The sequence below is a fragment of the Eleutherodactylus coqui genome, chromosome 4, assembly GCF_035609145.1.
Source record: "Eleutherodactylus coqui strain aEleCoq1 chromosome 4, aEleCoq1.hap1, whole genome shotgun sequence".
NCBI classification, from domain to species: Eukaryota; Metazoa; Chordata; class Amphibia; order Anura; family Eleutherodactylidae; genus Eleutherodactylus; species Eleutherodactylus coqui.
The window spans coordinates 189,430,620-189,449,905 of NC_089840.1; the positions used below are offsets into that span (position 1 = coordinate 189,430,620).

Consider the following 19,286-nt stretch of genomic DNA (forward strand, 5'->3'; position numbering starts at 1 on the left):
ACTACTATATATGTCTACTTACTACTATATAGGTCTACTCACTACTATATAGGTCCACTTACTACTATATAGATCTACTTACTACTATGTAGGTCTACTCAAATAATTACTTGATTTTACCTTTATTTAAACACTGGATCTCTCTCTACAACATATGTATTGCAATTGAATTGCCACATCCTGTTCCTACTCATTCAGTTGTCATCTCCTCCTGTGTATGTTTTTAATTGTCTTTTTATATTTTCATATTTATTAATAAAGTTTGATACTTTTTATTCAGCTCTGTGTGCTGACCTATTTATTGGATTGTGCATATTGCTATAGAGCACTTCTGTTAATACAGTTATGCCATTTTGACAAATCACTACTGTATAGGTCTACTTACTACTATGTAGGTCTACTTAAAGGCAACCTGTCATCAATTTTTCACAATGCAATCTACGATTAACCAGCGCTGCTAATGAGATGTCCTTATGGCTAATTAGTTCTGTACTCCGTGCCCGCTATCTTTACAATCTGCTTTGAAGTTTTTCTGCGCTATATTAAAATGAGTTGAAGGTCGGGCTCACACGGGCGGACCGAATTCTGCAAGTGGGAGGCCCGCAGTAGATTCCGGCTGTGAACCTGGCCAGCAACCCTGTGTACCTGCTGGAATTGTAATGCATATGCCTGCGGCGGTTTGTAGGCGGTCTTGCGCAGTACAGTTTTTTTTAAATTACCCACACCGTCGCTAAGTGATGACGCGGATAACCTGCAGCCAATACACCATGTTAATTGCGTATGGGATGCGGGTTGGACACCTTCATTGACTTCAATGGACGCCATCCACGTGGAGTCCGCAGCAAAATAAAGCATCCTGCTATTTTTCTTCCTCTGGAGGAATACACACATTCGTATCCCTGAGTGTGAAGGAAACATCGCAAGTTCATGCCTTTCAATGCCTGTGTTTTGCTGCGGATCCTCCATGAGGACGGCGATTTTGGATTCCGCAATTAGAACCCGTACTTTTGGCAATGTCTCTACCTGGAACTGCACTGCAGTAAGCTGCAATACCAGGCACAGTCACTATATAAAGTATGGACTTGTGTCTGGAAGCAACCAAGGGAGGTCAGACCCCCACCGCTCTGACATTGATGGTTACTATCAATGTTGTAGTCCCAGAAAACCCTTTAACTATTGCTTCAGCCCCTCTAGGCTATTGAGATGGCCGATTCTGCCATCCGAGTGCGGTCTGTGTATTTCACGGACAGCGCAGGGACCCATTATAACCCATTAGGCTATACACACAGGCGGTTTTTCACATGATCTGTTCTATCCCAGTCCGATTCACAGCTCTGCAATGGACATGCAATGTCCACTGCCCGCAGGTATCTGGCGGCACATGGAAGTCTGTCTGTGTGCTGCCCAGGGTCAGTGGCTCCCGAGACTCTTGGGCGCCACTCGCACTCGGCCTTATGGTGGGGACTGCAGCAGTCGCACCCCCACTGCTAATCACCTTACCCCTTTAAGAACTTGGCATAGAAATGAATATATAATGATAGAAGTGCGCCTCGTGTCCCGGGGGGACTTGTCTGATGCGGAGGACTCTTCTCACATTTACATAATCCCATGTCTGGATGGAACGGGCGATCTCCCATCACAGCTGGGTACTTTTTAATTAAATACGCTTTTTGATTGAGTAGATAATTATACGATTATGAAGTATCCGCACTTTGCTTCCTTTTGATCTAACGAGCAGTAAAAAGAAAGGAATAGAATTCCGGTGGAGTCCATCGTACCGGATGTTTTTACCCATCAGTTTACGGCTATTAATGATATCTTTCGGATCTTATCCCACTTTTGCGCAAGAAATACTGATATCAACCGCGCTGAATGTCACCCAGCTTTTCCACGGACACCCAGCTTTCCCTTCTATCCTATGCTGCAGTTTTCTCTACCCGTAGTGTGGGTCTCCTTGGTTATGTAGTGATGATGTAGCACGGATTACGGACCATCACGTAGGACAGAATTCTGCACAGCGCAAATGCGAATATTGTCAATCCGTGCAGATTTTGTTGCGTTTTTAACTGCGAACTGTAACATTGTGGCGCAACCTACACAGTGGGACCCACAGATCAGCCTACTACTAGAATGACACAACTGCTGACACTTCGTCCATAGCTGACGACTAGTGATAAATCAGTTACTTGTTCCCGGCTGAGCGGTGAGGTATCGCCAGTGCTATACAGCAGCCTGCACTTCCGTCCTGCAGCGCTAGATGTCGCTACAACAGGCGGTCGTTTTTAACCCCTGGCGCCGCGGGGTTTTACGCCGTTGCTATGGGGCATGGCGTCGTTTCTAAGCGAGAGAGACTGGCAGGAGAAAGAGTAGGCGGCACCATACGTCACTTCCGGCCGCTGGGAAGGAGGAGGGAGGCGGCAGGAGGAGCTGGAAGAGCCGGTCGGCAATGAACAGCAGAGCTTTAAATCAGAGGAGAAGAGCGGGCTGCTGCCGGAGCTAGGAGACGCTGTCAGAGCTCGCCGGCCGCACCATGGACTTACAGGTGAGAGGCCTCCTGCTGTTGTGAATGGCGTGGGGCATGCTGGGAGTTGTAGTTTCACGGGGTTTTGTGCTTGTAGCATACAGATACTAAGAATGTCCGCGGATTGGGGAAACTTCATGGAAGTTACATAGTCACGTGACGGGCTTGCTGGTCGTTGTAGTACTGCAGGCAGCATTGTGGGGGGCGCTGTTACTAACTGGATAGTAATTATTGGGCTCTGACTATTATGTTGGGCTTAGTATTCTCTATAGAAGCGTCGGAACGAAGGCTTCCATTCTGTCTGGTTTACCTTTAGGGGTTGTTTTTTTTTGTTTGTTCGTTTTTTTCGGGGGGGGGGGGGGGGGAATAATTCTTCAGATTTAATATGTATGTAAAACCCAAAAAACTAATGGAAACCTTTTGTTCTGTTTTTGAACTCAATGAGGGGGGGGACTGATACTTTTTTTGTTGTTGTGGTGTGTCGCTTTTTTTTTTTGTTTGTTTGTTTCCGTTTTCTCCACCAAAAACGGAGCAGAGAGATGGAAACCCTGAATCCACCCTAACGCTGGAGTGACAGCAGTCGCGGTTTGAGTAGCTAACCCACCACACCGTATATATCGTGCAGGGAGGTCGCGGTCGTACCGTACCTGCCAAGGACTGAGATGGGTGACTACGTAGTGGCAGTGGTGACTCTTCTAGGACTTGTAACCCATTTAGGTCGGAGGCACACGTCCAGGTTGGAATCCGACCCTGTGCCCAGCCGGTAACCCCTCGCTTACCTGCCCGCAGTCTTCATAATGTGTGCTGCGGATGTCGCACCGGCACATGTGCGCAGTACAGAATATGTTGTGCCGTCGCTAGGCAATGACACGGATTCCGCAACCTTTCCACAATGATGAATGCGGAAGGATCACGGGGCGGACAGCTTCCATTGTCTTCAATGGAATCCGCACAGATTTGCAGCATGCTGCGGTTTCTCCTCTGCGAGTAGAAAATCACAATAGTTTTTCGCTCGTGTAGAGGAAATCCCGTTTTGCCATAGCATGCTATGGGCGGCACCTGCTGCGGCATTTGTGGGCGGACGCCCGCTCTGGATTCCGCAATGCTATCCTCCTGTCTGCAGGCGGGCATATTTGGAAACCTAGGTATGAACCAATTCCATGGGGCCGTGTGTGGTTTTTTTTTTTTTTTCTTTTTCTCAACATATCTGTCCTAATGCATTATGTATCCTTAGGGTTAACTAACCTCGCCCCCGCTGTCCGCACAGTAACCGGACAGGTTTTTCTGCCGTGATGAGTTGTGACCTTACGTGTTTGTGTTTGGCACTAATTGTATCATCACGGTATCCAATCAACATTCTGCCCCAACGGGTCACATCCATGAAGAGCGGACGGTGACGGCCTCACTGCGGACGGACGTGTCACACTAAGATGCATCCTGATTATGTGTTCTGCACTCAAGAACTGGTCCTGCCGGTGACTAATGAGTATAATGGTCCAGCAGCATTTAGTCACCGGCCTCGTATATCAGGACGCTGCTAAGAATGTCGCCTATAGCTTCCACCTCCCAGTGCAGTTTTGGATGTGAGATGATAGTTCTGCTCAGCAGCTCCCTAGACAGAAATGTGACCATGTCATCCCCAGTGAAGTGGGGGTGGCGCTTATCTGTGGACCCTCCTATCGAGTCAGCTTAGTTTGCAGACTTGCCCTCTGCTGTCTATAGAATTGTTCACTATGGAAGAACCTTCACTATCACTTGGGCATCTGTCACAAAGCGATGGTGACTTCCACAGGGCGTGTCTAAAGTTGTCATATATTAAGTATGTATGACCGGTTTAGAATTCCAGTGTAAGGTAGATAAATGCAGGCTATGCCGCTGAGATGTCTGATAACGAGTTTAACCCTTTCAGGACTTCAAGATGTTTCAAGCAAATTTAAGGGTAGTTTAAATGTATGTGACATTATCACTTGGTTAAAAAGGGGTTAAGTGGGTTATCCAAAAGATAGATGTTTATCACCTATGCATAAGATGAGTGACAGAAGTCTAATCAGTAGGGGTCTCACCACTGACAACCCCACCAGTCCTGAGAATGACGGTACTGTGGGCTCCCTGCACCCACTTGCAGCAGTGTCAGATTGAAGAGGTGGCCAAGCATGTGCAGGCGCAAATCCATTCATTTCAATGGAGCTGATGGAAATAGCAGAATTCAAGTGCTTGACTATCTGTCTCCCCCCATTGAAGATCAGTGGAGCGGCACTGCAAATATGCAACTGTTGCATCATTTAATTTCCTTACAGGGGGGGTGCAGTGAGTAGAGGAGTGGAGGACAAGGTAACCACCCCTTCTTCGGATCAGTAGGGGCCTCCCTGATAAGAGCAGCATTGGTCAGACTTCTGTCACCTATTTTATAGATACTTTTATCACCTATTTTGGGAATACCCCTTTAAGCCCAATGCACTTCTGATTTGGGGATTCAGTGGACATCCTCAGTCATTCATGTCATAAATGGCTCATGCCTTCCTCTGAACAGTATGGAGGCAGACCATCTGAGATGACTGATGTCTTGGCAGTCAGAGATGCCATGTAAGTACATGGTGGGCATGTTTTACAGAAACAAGGGGGAGAGAGCCCAGATGTAGATGCCAGTCGAACTGCCTATTTGATGACTTACTGGTAATTTACATACCTCGTGGGAAGCGCTGAAAAGATAATATTTAAGCATTGGAGGACCTGTTACAAAACAAAGGTACACTTATTTTCCACACGCTGTCACACATCTTATGATACAATTTGTCAACAGTGAACATGAGTCAACAATGTGGTGCAGCAGCAAAAAAGGCAAAAACAATTTTGGGATGTATTAAGAGTAGCATAGAGTCTAGATCACATAAGGTAATATTCTCCCTCTACGCTTCAGCACCAAGGCATCTGATAGGTTTACGGAACCTCACCAAACCTGCTGGCCAGGTTACATCACCTATCATGTGGGCTTCTAATCTAGAAGCCCAGGGGCTTATGGAATGTTGCTGATGAGGTCCTAGCTGGCCCCCTCATTGGCTGAAGCTGTCACGTGAGTAAACAACCTACATCACAACCGCAGCTTATGTAAATGGAAGACTGGAGCAGCGATGAATAGCATCAAGGGAGTAACACATCAGGAGGTGAGTATTTCTTAATACTCCTTGTGTCCCACCAATGTTTGGGGACTCAGAAAACCCCTTAAAGTTATATAGATATCCTGTTATATCTAATATAATCTCTCTGTGCATGAGTCTGCGTACTAATGGGTACACCGTAGCAACGAGCGATGGATGAGTCTGGGGTCCTCCATGCACTGATCACCATCCATCCCCGTCTGTTGTGCTCAGAGAAGGTTCTGGTATGCTGCAATAAGCTTTCAGGCTGCGCTCCATCAGATAAGACCTCTCAAAGTTGTTTCTTCTGAAGCACCTGTGGTATAAAAGTTCTCATAAAGTTTGGCTATCACTTCCACATCTGGACTTTATACCTTTTGGAAGTTCTTCCTGGACCTTTGTGCTACTAATCAGCATTGAGTACCGCATATCAGTTGTAAAACATTTGTAACTAGTTAATCGATATGTCATCTCCCATGGACAGCAAGGAGCTTCTCTCCGGATTGACTCCTGTATTTGTCTCTTAGGACCCTCTTACATGGAACGATTATGGTTCGTCATTCAGTCATCAGCAGGGTATACACTGCACCGTGAACTGAACTAGAGGTCATTCACTTACAACTCGTCGCTCATGTGAATAAATCCATCCAAAAGAATGGATTTTATATTTGTGTGTAAAAAGAAAAAAAAAATGTATTCCATTACCATCCACAGCATGACATCCTGCTAAAACTGCTCAGAGAAAGAAGAAAAGTAGACAAGCGGGAGTGGTAGAGAGAAGGAGACCCTTCCAGTGGCACCACCACCCCAGGGGGCACAACAATCACTTCTCAGCCTTTGAAGGCTGCAGCTAGTTTGGAGGGGTTTGCTGGAATAACCATGGTAGAGGCCAGAATGCAGAACTCATAGAGCTGGAGGGGACCACGTCTAACACCCCAATTGTGGCTGGTAGTGGTCGGGATTACAGAAATGGCTGCATGGGCTTTGCTTAGTTGTTTCCTTAACCCCCATAGAAGTCAATGGGAGTTCAGCTGCACTCAACTGTTTTCGTAATCCCAGACACTTCGTACAGAGCGGTGTCTCTGTCTCGCTTATACTTGGCTGAGATGATAACACCTCTTTACGCATCTTTCGTCCAACAGAATCAAGTATAGGTAGAGTCTCCATAACGCACAAGGGCCTTCGCCCTGACATAAACTTCTTTTTGACATCTAGAAATGGCTGAACGGCAATGTTTTTCATATAATGTTCATGGCAGGTGGACACTTATTACATTACACATCCCACTCTGTTCTCTAACGTCTTGGAATTTTTTTTTTTTTTTTGTCGAAAAAGCACCTAATAGACCAGAAGTCTTTAGCAGTTCTTAATATTATCGCCCATACTGTTGGAACAAGCTGACCAGACCAAACCTCTGCAAATGATGCCGTTATTGATTTCGGCCTACTACGTAATGACTTATGTTAGTTGATGTGTGGAGAATATCATGTTTTAATCACTTTTTTTTTTTTTCATTCCAGGAAGTCTTAATGGTTTATAAGGATATTGCTCTACAATCTGTGCTGGACATTCGGAACGGAATCAATGATGCCTTCAAAGAACTTGAGCCCTGCCATCTCATCGCGCTGACGTTCGCCTCCACTCTGCTGATCGTATGGCTCTATAACTTTGTGTTTCAGCGGGAGAGTAAGTGTTTCTTCACATTACAGTGGGTTCAAAATCCCAGCAGACTCTGAAAAGCTGAACACACCTCCTTACACGGCCGGAGGACCGTCCTGCACGGAACAATGATCGTTCCAAATAATCGCTTTGATCGTGCAAATTTAAACTAGAATTGTTCAGTGTAAACACAGCCCACAATTAACAGACGAATGAAAATTTATTTGCTTGTCCATTTTAACGCAGCCATAAAAATCGTTTGCACGTCATTGTGTGAACAGCGATTGTTTAGTCCCTCATTCGCAGTGTGAACGACTGAACAATTAGCGAATGCAATTCCGAACAAAAGTGCAAACGATTTATCTGCCTGCGTAGATGGGCTGCACAAACCAGAACTGTCATTGTTTTGCTCATGCGAATGATTTATTACTCCGTGTAAAAGGACTCTTATCATAAATTTTCTATTTACAGCAATAGATAAGATCTGTGAAGCGCTGTAAGTGAGTACAGCCTCGGTGTACAGTATGTAGTTCTGTACAGTCCAGAAGACTTGCATGAGTTACCGGGTGGAATATTATAGGTTTTATAATAAAATGAAATTCAGCTCCACAGCATGTCAATTTTTTTCGCCATCTCTGCTGCGGAATTCACATCCTAAATGAGAGCTCTTTGACACAAGCGTATATCAGACACCGTTTTCACCTCCGGCCGATATACGCTACGATGTGAGATGTAAAAACCTGTGAACTGGCGCGCACAAATCTAACGTTTGTGTGCCCATTCAGACGGCATGGGCCCTGGCATATATACGCAGAGTCCCCCATGCCGTTACCCCTTCCCCCCGCGGACTCACCATTTCTCTGCTCCCCTCTGGCTGATTGCAAAGGGAGGAGGTGGGAAATGCTGTCCTGCCTCTGCCCATTGCTGGCTGTGGACAAGGGGAGGTGGCAGGAGATTAGCTCCGCCCCATCCCACCTCTTGTCCACAGCCAGCAATGGGAGGAGGTGGGGTGGCCAGCGCTTGGCTCCACCCCTGTCCTGCCCCCTCCCATTGCAGTTAGCCGAAGGAGAGAAGAGGGATGGAGGAGTTTAGCAGTCAAGCTTCTAAACTCCCTTCCACCTGCGGCCGCTGCCATGGGCTCCCAAAAGATAGTTCCTGGACTATCTTCTGGGCACGATGTAAAAACGCCCAGAGCTATATTGGCTGGGAGCTTCTATGTCACGGGAATATGGCCGTGTGATCTGATGCATTGGAATCAAATACATCAGATCACAGCGTATATTGTCAGACTGTGAAAATGGCCGTCCGATATATGTTTGTGGGATAGAGCCCTGAGGGAGAGAATTCTGTACAGAAATGTGCGATTAAACCTGCCACAAATGATGAAGCAGGCTTTCCATGGCTGATCTGCAGCACAGGGCCCGCTCCGGACCTTTCGCTGGAAGTAAGCCCCTGTGTGGACCCAGCCTACAGGTATTTCCCAGGTATTTATGATTTCCCATCTTCATACTATATTCCTCCAAAGGGATCATCCATCCTAACCCATCTCTAAATGCTGTTGATTGATGGTTTAAAAAACATGGAACAAGTAGTTGTCTGGTGCACGATGGTCACGCTAACATACACGTTTTAAGGTGCATTTAGACATAGCGATTAATATTCAAAAAATCGTTAAAATGAGCAAAAGTGAACGATAAACATTAGGTTTAAACGCCTGCAAACGACAGAAGAAGAATAGTCCACTTCTCGTTCTGTTTCAGCAGGACTGAAAAGCATTAATTTCTCGTTGTTTAAACTCTCCCCGCTCAGTGTTTCACCTGTGCAAATGAGGAAGATGGAACAATGCCTCGGCAGCACCACCTATTGGATGGCAGCATTCCTGCAAGACAATGGTAGACTCTTTATACAAGCCTTATAACAATGATTGATTGAGGTTTGAGAATGAAGCCAAAATCCATACACAGACAGCTGTTTCAGGGTGTTTCCCCTTCCACCAGTGTGCGGTAGGATCCTGTTTTGGCTAGTGAGAGGCTTGTGACATGGGTCTAACGTTGACTTGCAGGAATGCTGCCTTCTAATAGGTGGCGCTGCAGAGGTATTGCTCCATCTTCCTTATTTGCATATTTCCCAGGGGAGCATGGATGGCCTTATAAGTCTCCTCAGTCACCACCTAGGTGCTCTCCTTAGAGAGAAACGATACCCTTCCCAATCCACATAGGAATGTGAAACCCTGAACCAGAAATGGGAGGCTGACTATTATCGGCCTGTCTAAATAGTTCACACAAGTGCAAATGAGTTAGTGTGACGTCACTATTGTTCAAACGAGAGTCGGCTCATCTAAAAGGGGCATTAGTCTGTATTGGCTGTTAGTCGTTCATACTAGTTATACGTGTTCAGTGACACCAGGCGAGGACAAATAGATGTTACGCAAACCTTCCTAGGTGGAAACTGCTGCCTACGTGTGTATACACTACTGCACTAGCGACTGAGATGGAAAGTTTAGCGCAACCAATTTAATTTTTTTTTCTTCTACCCACCAAAATGATCGCTTGTTAAAGTTCGTTCAACAAACAATAGTTTTGGTTGAAATTATTCATTTTTGATCCACATCAGCCAAGTGTTTCTGGGCACCTTTTTAACCAAGTTCAGAGCTGCAATCTGCTGTGGATCTCCACATCTGTGGCAATCGTGGAAGCTGATGTGCTAGTACGAAGAGGGAGACACTGGGCAGAATTAGTTGGTTTTATACAGAATTAATGCGTGCGACTATTATGAAATGTAAGACGTAGCTGCATCAAGCACCAGATCCACCATTTATGTAGTCCTTGCGATCTCCTGTGGACTCATTGTTCATAACCTTTGTGTTTAGCGAAGAGGAAACGACTGCCTCTTCCTGACTTCTGAGACCTCGCAGTGAGCCACCTGTCAGATCTGCATGATCCGGCTGAGAACTAAAATATGACCAAGAATGCCAAGTTGTGCTCACTCTTGTGGCTCCGTGCAGGATGTTCATTATTCACCACAGAACCTACACTTGCTCTTAGCTTTGTAGAGTTTCCTGTAAAATCCCCTTTTATTAGTCATTTTGAAAATAACTTCGTCCATGGCTAAAACACAGGTTGATGAGTGCGATATCGCGCTCGCCCATGGGTAGGTTGCCTGAGCGCTGCGGAATAAGGTGGCACTATACAAATAAAGATTCGTTTTATTTAACCTTTTTGAAAGTTTTTTTGTTTTTTTTTTTTGCCTTCTTGAAGGTGTAGCAGACATAGTTGTAAGTTAACCCTCCGGACACCATGCTGTGTAACCTCTACCTAGGCCATGTACCTGTAGATGGGTATCACATGTACTGATATGGAAACACGGTCAAATGTCCAAGAATCCCAATTCACACCTCGTTCAATGTAGGAACTAATACCGCCACGTCCGTGCAGGTGGAAGAAGCCATGTGTATTGGCAGATCCCACTGCCGGTTGGATCAGCAATTTGTAGTTAGTGGTAATAAAACCAGCAGTTTTCCGCTTGCACAGCTACGGCTAATGTAACCGGTCTCTGCTAAAGACAGAGCCGCCTAGAAGCAGATTGACCGTTTTTTCTTTTTATGGTCGTTAGTTGAACATTGTGTGGGAGTCGTTTTCTTCGACTGCTTAAATCCTCATTTGATAGTTTACTTTCAGAAGCAAATTGTATTGGTGACTATGACATGTAACGCACGCCAGATAACTTTTCAGTATGATTTGCCGTATATACATGAGGAATTTCACCATTATGACTTGTACTGTATCCTGCATTTTTCACAAGTTTTCCCCTCTACAGGTTGTATTTTTGATTTTTCACTTCACTCTAGTAGCACATCTGTGGGAGTCATTGCCTCTTTCTCCCTTCTCTGCACTCCCCTCTGCTCTTTATAGACCTCCATGGGCAGCATGAATCGGCACCATGCCGTACTTCCTGTGTTCTGTCTTGTTAATTCTGTTAAAGGCATTGTCCCACTTCTAGCTGTTTTGTTACAGGAAGCACACCGCTTTGTGCATTGGCCAAGATTGGTACTGCACAATGAGTCCCTTTTCACTTCAATAGTACTCCCCCTGTAGTACCAACCTGGGCCACTGCACAGTGCACGGAGCAGTCTGCTTCCTGCAGCAGAACTGCTAGAAATGATGCAACCCCTTAAAGACAGATTTGACTTGACAACAGGAGTGCACACAAATGAGAAGGAAGGGATTCCCATAAAGTGCTGGCCACTGACTTGCACTTTTGGCTCTCGTGTAAGCACAGGTTATTAGTTCTGTGACCATTTAAAGAGAACCTCTTAATTATAAGCACCATAAACTTAGTTTTGGTGCTATCAGGTTAGATTATGTGGAGTCCCGGAGCCTCTTCTCACACTCGCCCGTTCCAGTGGTGTTCCCTGGCAAAATCAGTGGGTGTACAGCAAGTGTGACTCTTCTGAGGCGCGTAGAGAGGAATGGGTATGTGCGCTCACAGCTTTCTGAGAGGGTCCCCGGACTCAATCACCTAAACTATAAGCACCAAAGCTTAGTTTATCGCTGATGATGGGTCCATTTTAAAGCCCACGACCCCCCCCCCCCCCCTACATGGATTCTAATTTGGAGAACTTGTGATTACAGGTATAAAGTCCAGATGCAAGAAGCAGTTTTTCCGTGTCGTCAGAAGACTGCCGTATATAGGCTCAAAAGTAAGTAAAAGTAAGCTTAACTTTACCCTCTGGCCTTAATAAGTTACTGTACAAATAAATGAAGCGGAGTCTGCAGCACTTGTGACAATAGGAAGCGGTTGTGTCACTTTCCTGAAGCGCTTTACATTCAGCGGTGACTTCATCATCACGGGACTCTTGTCTTCCACATCCCCCAGCTGTCTCCGGGTTTACTTGAGGTCGTTCTTCTGAAAACAACCAGAAAGGTTAATAAAGCGCTGATTATTACATTTATCAGATCTTCCACTTGTTCCTGAATACAAATAGGAGATGGCTGTATTATCCATCCGCGTTGGTTACGGCGTGCGCTGTTCTTGTGTGGTCATTATTCTCCACCCTTCTTAATAAGCGCTGCTGATACTTGATAGTCCTTTATAAAACAGTTGGTTTTGCTGAAATGGTGCAACTGTTAAAATACTTCACTAAATGGTTAAAATCATACACTCATATTAAAAAAAGATACTAATGGTATCCACTTCGGACTTTGCATCAGGCCGTATGGGGTAACTCCCCCTCCCCCTAGAAAATTGAATCTTTGTAATTTTTACTTTGCATTTATTTTATTCGTATGTTGATTTTCTTTTTTTTTCACTTTATTTTTATCCCCATTTTCTTCTAATACTTTATCTGCCTGCATAAACTGTTAGTCATTCGGTCATAGGCTCGCATTTAGACCGAACGCTTCTCATTTACTTCTGTTCGTTTTAATGATATTTTAAAAAAGAGAAAAAATTAATTATTTATATATATATATATATATATATATATATATATATATATATATATATATATAAATAAATTTTTTTATCTTTTTTTTTGCTTATCATTCTGTATAAAAGGGCCTTAAGTTTGCACTTTCTAACTTTTAGGCCGGCTGCACACGAGCGTGACGGGCTCCGCTGCGGAATAGTCCGCGGCGAAGCCCGTCACGGGGCCCCCCCAGAGACCCCATACTTACCAGCAGATCCGGTGTCTTCGTTCCCGCATGATGCTTCCCCGCCCACCGCCGCCGTGTCACATGACACGCCCACCGCGGCGGCGGTAGGCGGGAAAGCGTTTTCACGCTATCTTCCGCTGTAACACAGCGGTAGATGGCGTGAACGGACGGCTTCCATTGACTGCAATGTAAGCCGTCAGCGCGTACACCCGCGGCAAATAGAGCATGCCGCGGGTGAGAACGGGAGATTTCACGGTGCAGAATTCCACCGTGGAATTCTGCACCGTGTGCCCTGAGCTATTAGGTTCAATAAAACCTAATAGCTGCGGGCAACGCAGCGGATTTTCGCCGCGAATTACGCGGCGGAAATCCGTTCGTGGGAAGGAGGCCTTAGACAGTAAATAAGCCCCCTTGTTCCCCACCGTTGTACATTGCTACAATTGATACTCTCCCCATGTATAGCCGCGCACGTAATATGATCTCTAGGTTGAACTATAAACCTTGTACCCAAAGCTGCTTATAAACCTGCATTTTGCCACCTCGGGTGATCTGTGCCCTAATATACAAGATAAGTGTAACAAAGTATCACTTTATCTACCCTACATTAATGACCCAATAAACACTTGTTATCATACAGTATATATGGACATTAGCATTTGGGGTCCATTCAGAGCCTCTGTTGCCAAATTCCGTTTGAAAACCTGAATGAAATGCCATGCTGCACTATTTCACCCAAGTAAATGTCAGTCAGAATGATGGCAACCAAATGCACCTCATAGTCAGTGGGCTCATTCAGTGCCATTCATCTTTATCATAAAGGTACTTTTTACACGCAGCAATAATTGCCCACTAAGCGAGAAATCACTCGCTTGTAAGTTACTTGGCTTTTAGCTCCCCTAAGAAATCAGCTTGTGTAAACGGAGGTGTATGCCTGCTGTTTGCCGGCATAAACATCTCCGGCCTGCTCTGCGCCATTTTTTTTTTCTTCTGTGGCATCTAAAGTGAAGCACTTTGCAAATGGCCATCATTTAAAAAAAATCAAAACCTGTTTTTGTGCTTCTCTTCCAAAGTTCGTGCCTCCATGGTAACTACAAACCGTGCGCCGTTGGATCCTGCAGTCACCTTCTCATCTGTCCTGTAACATACTTTTGGTAGCGTAGCAAGACTGATTGGACATGATGGATGGAGTATGATGGTTGGAGCAGCCTATGAACACGGCTTTTGTAGTCCATTACCAGAAAACGGGAGATTTGTAATGAAGTATTTGCAAAGTTGTCCTTTTACACCCTGGTTTTCAGATGGACTGGGACCATGGGTTGCAAAGATGAAAGGGTTTTCTTCTCTCTACACCTTTTTCAGAAGTTGTCCTTAGCAGATAAGAGTACTGACCTGGTATGGGTGTCCTGTCTGGAGTCCTAGGAGTATGCCCAAGTCCACACGGTGGAACAATCCACCGAAGTGAACGGATTGTAGATCCACAGCAGAAATGGCGTCATACTGCTGATTTCAAAATTTGCACCTCTGGTCAATTTCTATGCATGAAACTTTTGCAGTATGTGGATGAGATTTGTTAACCCCTTAACGTATTTTGTATCTTAAAGACCAGACTCTTCTTAGGAATTTTACCCATGTGGTGGCTTTACTGCTCTATTTATTTTATTTATTTCTTCAGCTACCGAAGTCGTTTTTTTTTTTCTTCATTTTTATACTTTTTCTACTAGGCATCCATAGAAGTGACTATCACCACAGTCATCCCTCTGTGGTCACTAAAGGCCCATTTACACGGAAGGAAGATCATTCAAAATTCGCAAAGTTTTGAGTGATCATTAGAGATGAGCGAACCTACTCGGCCACGCCCCTTTTTCACCCGAGTGCCGCGATTTTCGAGTACTTCCGTACTCGGGCGAAAAGATTCGGGGGGCGCCGTGGGTGAGTGGGGGGTTGCAGCGGGGAGAGGGAGAGAGAGGGGGCTCCCCCCTGTTCCCCGCTGCTACCCCCCGGCGACCCCCGACTCTTTTCACCCGAGTAGTGAAGTACTTGAAAATCGCGGTGCTCGATCGAGTAATTACTCGAAACGAGTACGTTCGCTCATCTCTAGTGATCATCTTTACATAACTCTAATTAGCTACTAAATGCAGGCAAAGCGGGTCGCCTCTGCAATTGCTCAGAGAACAATGCAGCTCTTTTGTATATGCAAACAGCTGCTTTTGTTCTCAGCACTTTCAGCTGGTGTCACGCTGAGAACTGCCAACAGAATACTGGCTGAAAGAATATTATCAGCGCTGCCCGCTGAGAGATCAGCGTGTGGTGCTGATGAGGCTCATTGCTTATTTCTAGCTGGCTAGAAATGAGCAATAAATGAATAGTGGGCCATAGCCACGCATTTACACGCAATGGTTATCGCTCAAAATATCGCTTTTGAACAAATTTTAAGCAATAATCGTTGTCGAAATGAGCATTAACAATTCTGATCTCGGGCACTTAGGTTACATGGTCGCCGGGTCACATAGCAGAGCTAACACTTCTCCTTTACTCTTTAGTACATAGCGGAGCGCTACGTGGCCTGGAAAGGAGAAAGCAGAAGCAGTTCTGTCACTTTTCCCATCTCTTCGTCCATGGGTGTGTCGGATATCAGCGGACCCAACCTGCTTCTGCTTGATTGCAGGAGCGGAAACTTTAATCCCGTGCTGTACTTCTACTATCAGCTGGGATTAAAGTCTAGGACCAAGCACCGTATATTGGTCCTTAAGAAATAAAAATCCATGTTGCTGTGGGTTTTCTGTATGCAAATCTGCGTGGAAAATGTGCATAATTTCTGGCACATGGTAACACGCCTTAAATTCCCATTTATCTGCCAGTGATGTTAAGCCTGTGTGTTGTGATGTTGCTTTTACAGCCCTTCCCTAAAACCCAAACGCATCAGTATTTCTCCCTTTATTAGCAGAAAGGTGAAGATGGAGCTTGTGTCTTCCATAGACAAAGCTGTGATGTGTTACATGGAGGGACACAAGTTTAATTGCATCTTATTTGTGCAGATCCAGAAGGAATTGGATAAAGCGTTGAATGAAATGGCTCATCGACTTCTAAGTGGAAAAGATGGAACCGCCATATTTGTGAAGACTCTTCCGAGCAGCGGACTGAAGCAAGAGCAAGTTCTGGAGAAACTGAAAGAATACTCTGCTCTAGGTACAGCCACACAAACGGTGGTCCGGAGTACTGCCTGTACTTCCATCTTGATGGGGTCACCATACTGGAGAGTTTTAAGTACCTGCAGTCTAAGTCCACCTTGGGGTGGGTTCACATCTGTGGCCGGGGATTCTAGTTTCCTGCTACAGCCAAACTGCTCTAGACAGAACCAAACAGCATTGGGCGGACTCCATTGGCTATGATGGGGTCCGATCGGTTTCTGTGCAGCTGCTTGGTTACGTGGAACAATACCTTGTTCAGTATTCTGCATACAGAAACTGAACAAGAAGCGAACAACTTCTCATTCGTCATTCTCTCGGGGAATGCATTTAGTGCATTAGTTCAGTGTATCAGGAACGCTATCTTTTCTCCTTAGGGAGAGCACCTAGAAGGTGAGCGAGGAGACTTATAAGGCCATAACTGCTCCTCTGGGTAATTTGCAAATCAAGGAGATGGAACAATATCTCTGCTGAGCCCCCTGTTGGAAGGCGGCATTCCTGCAAGTCAATGTTGGACTCTATATACAAGCCTTGTAACCAGCTTGTTCCAATATGCCTCCATTCACTGAGCAATGCTCGTTCCTATGTAAAATGATTAGCACTGGGACGACCCACTGGATATCTGAACCCAACAGCTTGTCCCCAGATGTAGGGTTTGTGAACTCGAAGTGTGGTGGTCTGGCATTGCTTGTATAAAACTGTTCTGATCAATATTTTTAACAAGGGGGAATTCTATTGTATATCCAGTATTGTAAAATCTAGAACTGCAGTCAATCCAATACAAGAAGGAACTCTAAATTTGTTTCTAGAAGGAACTATCATCAAAATTTGGCACAATGAAATAGGGGGGTCCATTTATGTATTCACTCAAATTTACCAGAGCTCTCCTCAAATGTCATATATCTTGAAGCCTCTACAACCACATATGTGAATGTGTCCATATGAGCAGGGTTGCTGGTTGTTTCCACCTTTCTCTCTAAAAAAAATACCAGCCAGGGTAAATGTTATGGTTTTGGGGATGTGGTTATGTCCTGTGCATCGGCCTATAGCCCCCTGTATAATCTATCCTATATCTGAGCAGATTAACTCTGCAGTATCTTCTCTATATAACTGCAGTTTTTACTGGCATCAGTCCCTCTCTCGGGGCAGGGGCTTAGTGTGACTTCTTTATCAAGCTTCTCAGTCACCCGTGTTAATGAATATGGCCCATACTGCATTGGGAAAGGGATCCAGTATTAATAAATCTTCCCCAATGTGCTTCATGACAGTTCATTTGGCCATATCAGGTAACAGTTGTAATGGGTTCCTTTTAGAGATGAGCAAACCTACTCGGCCATGCCCCTTTTTCGCCCGAGCGCCGCGATTTTCGAGTACTTCCATACTCGGGCGAAAAGATTTGGGGGGCACCGTGGGTGAGTGGGGGGTTGCAGTCCCCGGTGCCCCCCGAATCTTTTCACCCGAGTACAGAAGTACTTGAAAATCGCGGTGCTCGCTCGAGTAATTACTCGAAACGAGTATATTCGCTCATCTCTAGTTCCTTTGAATCTTCAAAGGGTATCTGTCGTTTGCCTAAAGCTCTGTAAACAAACTTTTGGTGCTGTTAGGGCAGATGACGGGGAGCCAGGGGGTGTATATTTCACAGAATGAGTAGGAAGGGACCTCCAGGGTCATCGACTTCAACCCCCTGTTCACTACAGGATTCACTAAATCATCCCAGACAGATGTCTGTCCAGCCTTTGTTTGAACACTTCCATTGAAGGAGAACTCGCCACCTCCGGTGGTAACCTGTTCCACTCATTGATCCCCCTCACTGTCTAATATCTCATCTGTGTCTCCTCTAAGTTTCATCCCATTGCTTCTAGTCTTTCCTTGTACAAATGAGAATAGGGCTGATCCCTCTGCACTGTGACAGCCCTTCACATATTTGTAGACAACTATTGTCTCCTCTCAGCCTTCTTTTTTTGCAAGCTAAACCATCCCAGATCCTTTAACCGTTCCTCACAGGACATGATTTGCAGACCGCTCATCATCTTGGTAACTCTTCTCTGAACTTGCTCCAGTTTGTCTCTGTCTTTTTTTTAAAGTGGGGTGTCCAGAACTGGACACAGTATTCCAGATGAGGTCTGACTAAGGAAAAGTAAAGGGGAATAATTACCTCGTGATCTAGACTCTCTGCTTTTCTTAATTCATCCCAGAATTGTGTTTGCCTTTCTTGCTACTGCATCACATTGTTGACTCATGTTCAGTCTGTAATGTGTTCTGCTTGTCAATGAGGTCCATGTGCTGGCCAAAAATCCAACTCTTCCGAGTCCTGTGCGGAGAGTTGCATTTTTGTCAGGTGCACAGACTTCAGCAGCAGGAACCATGGGAAAACATACAGCATATCCTTGTCACCTGCTCTAACGGCACTGTAAGTTAGTTTATGATGGCTCATACAGATGACAGATTGCCTTAAAATATGCTGTATGTTTCAAATTGCATTGTGATAATTGTGCACGTGTGACGAAAGGAAGTAGTAGTTATGGCTGCTTTATTGTCCACATTACATATAATCTGTAACCTTATTTTATCTGACACAGGTGAGGTGTCTTGGGAACAAGGAAAAGTGTCTGGAACGGTTTATAGTGGAGATGAACAACTTACCCATCTTCTTGTGAAGGTAAATCGGACCAGTGCTGTGTGTTTGGCTTTACACCTTGTTCAGCTGGTGTAACCCCCAGACAGCCACCTTTACAGCCGTTGCTGTTTGTAGAACTTTTCTGCTGCGACTAATAGAGGGGGTGTCAGAAGTACCTCTGATCATATGGACTGAGGCTGTACAGTAAAGGTGCTTTTAGACAGAACGATAATCGCTCAAACGAGTGAAAGTGAACGATAATTGTTTGGTCTAAACACAAGCCATCGACTAACTACAATCATTCATTTCATGCAGCATAAAAACCGTCATTGGCTCGTTCACTAACAGTGCATTTTGAATGCCGATGGTTCAGTCATTCTCCGTCACTTATACAGCGAATGTGAATGGTTCTGAAGATCCTTGTGTGAACGAGCCAACAATGTATCTGCCTGTCTAAACAGGCTGCACAAGAGCGAATGAGATTGAAAATCAGCTACAGCCCTACAATGTGATGTA

The 19,286-nt window shown here is 45.1% G+C and overlaps 1 protein-coding gene across 1 annotated transcript in view; it reads left to right on the forward strand.

Annotated features, from left to right (window-relative positions):
- The first annotated feature begins 2,402 nt into the window (after positions 1 to 2,402).
- Positions 2,403 to 19,286, forward strand: part of SGPL1 (sphingosine-1-phosphate lyase 1) — a 38,018-nt gene continuing 21,134 nt past the window's right edge. The window contains exons 1-5 of the mRNA XM_066600474.1: positions 2,403 to 2,542; positions 7,176 to 7,341; positions 11,946 to 12,013; positions 16,004 to 16,154; positions 18,733 to 18,812. Of these exons, the coding sequence (XP_066456571.1) occupies positions 2,531 to 2,542; positions 7,176 to 7,341; positions 11,946 to 12,013; positions 16,004 to 16,154; positions 18,733 to 18,812 (477 nt within the window). The 5' untranslated portion in view covers positions 2,403 to 2,530. The remainder of the gene's footprint in view (positions 2,543 to 7,175; positions 7,342 to 11,945; positions 12,014 to 16,003; positions 16,155 to 18,732; positions 18,813 to 19,286) is intronic.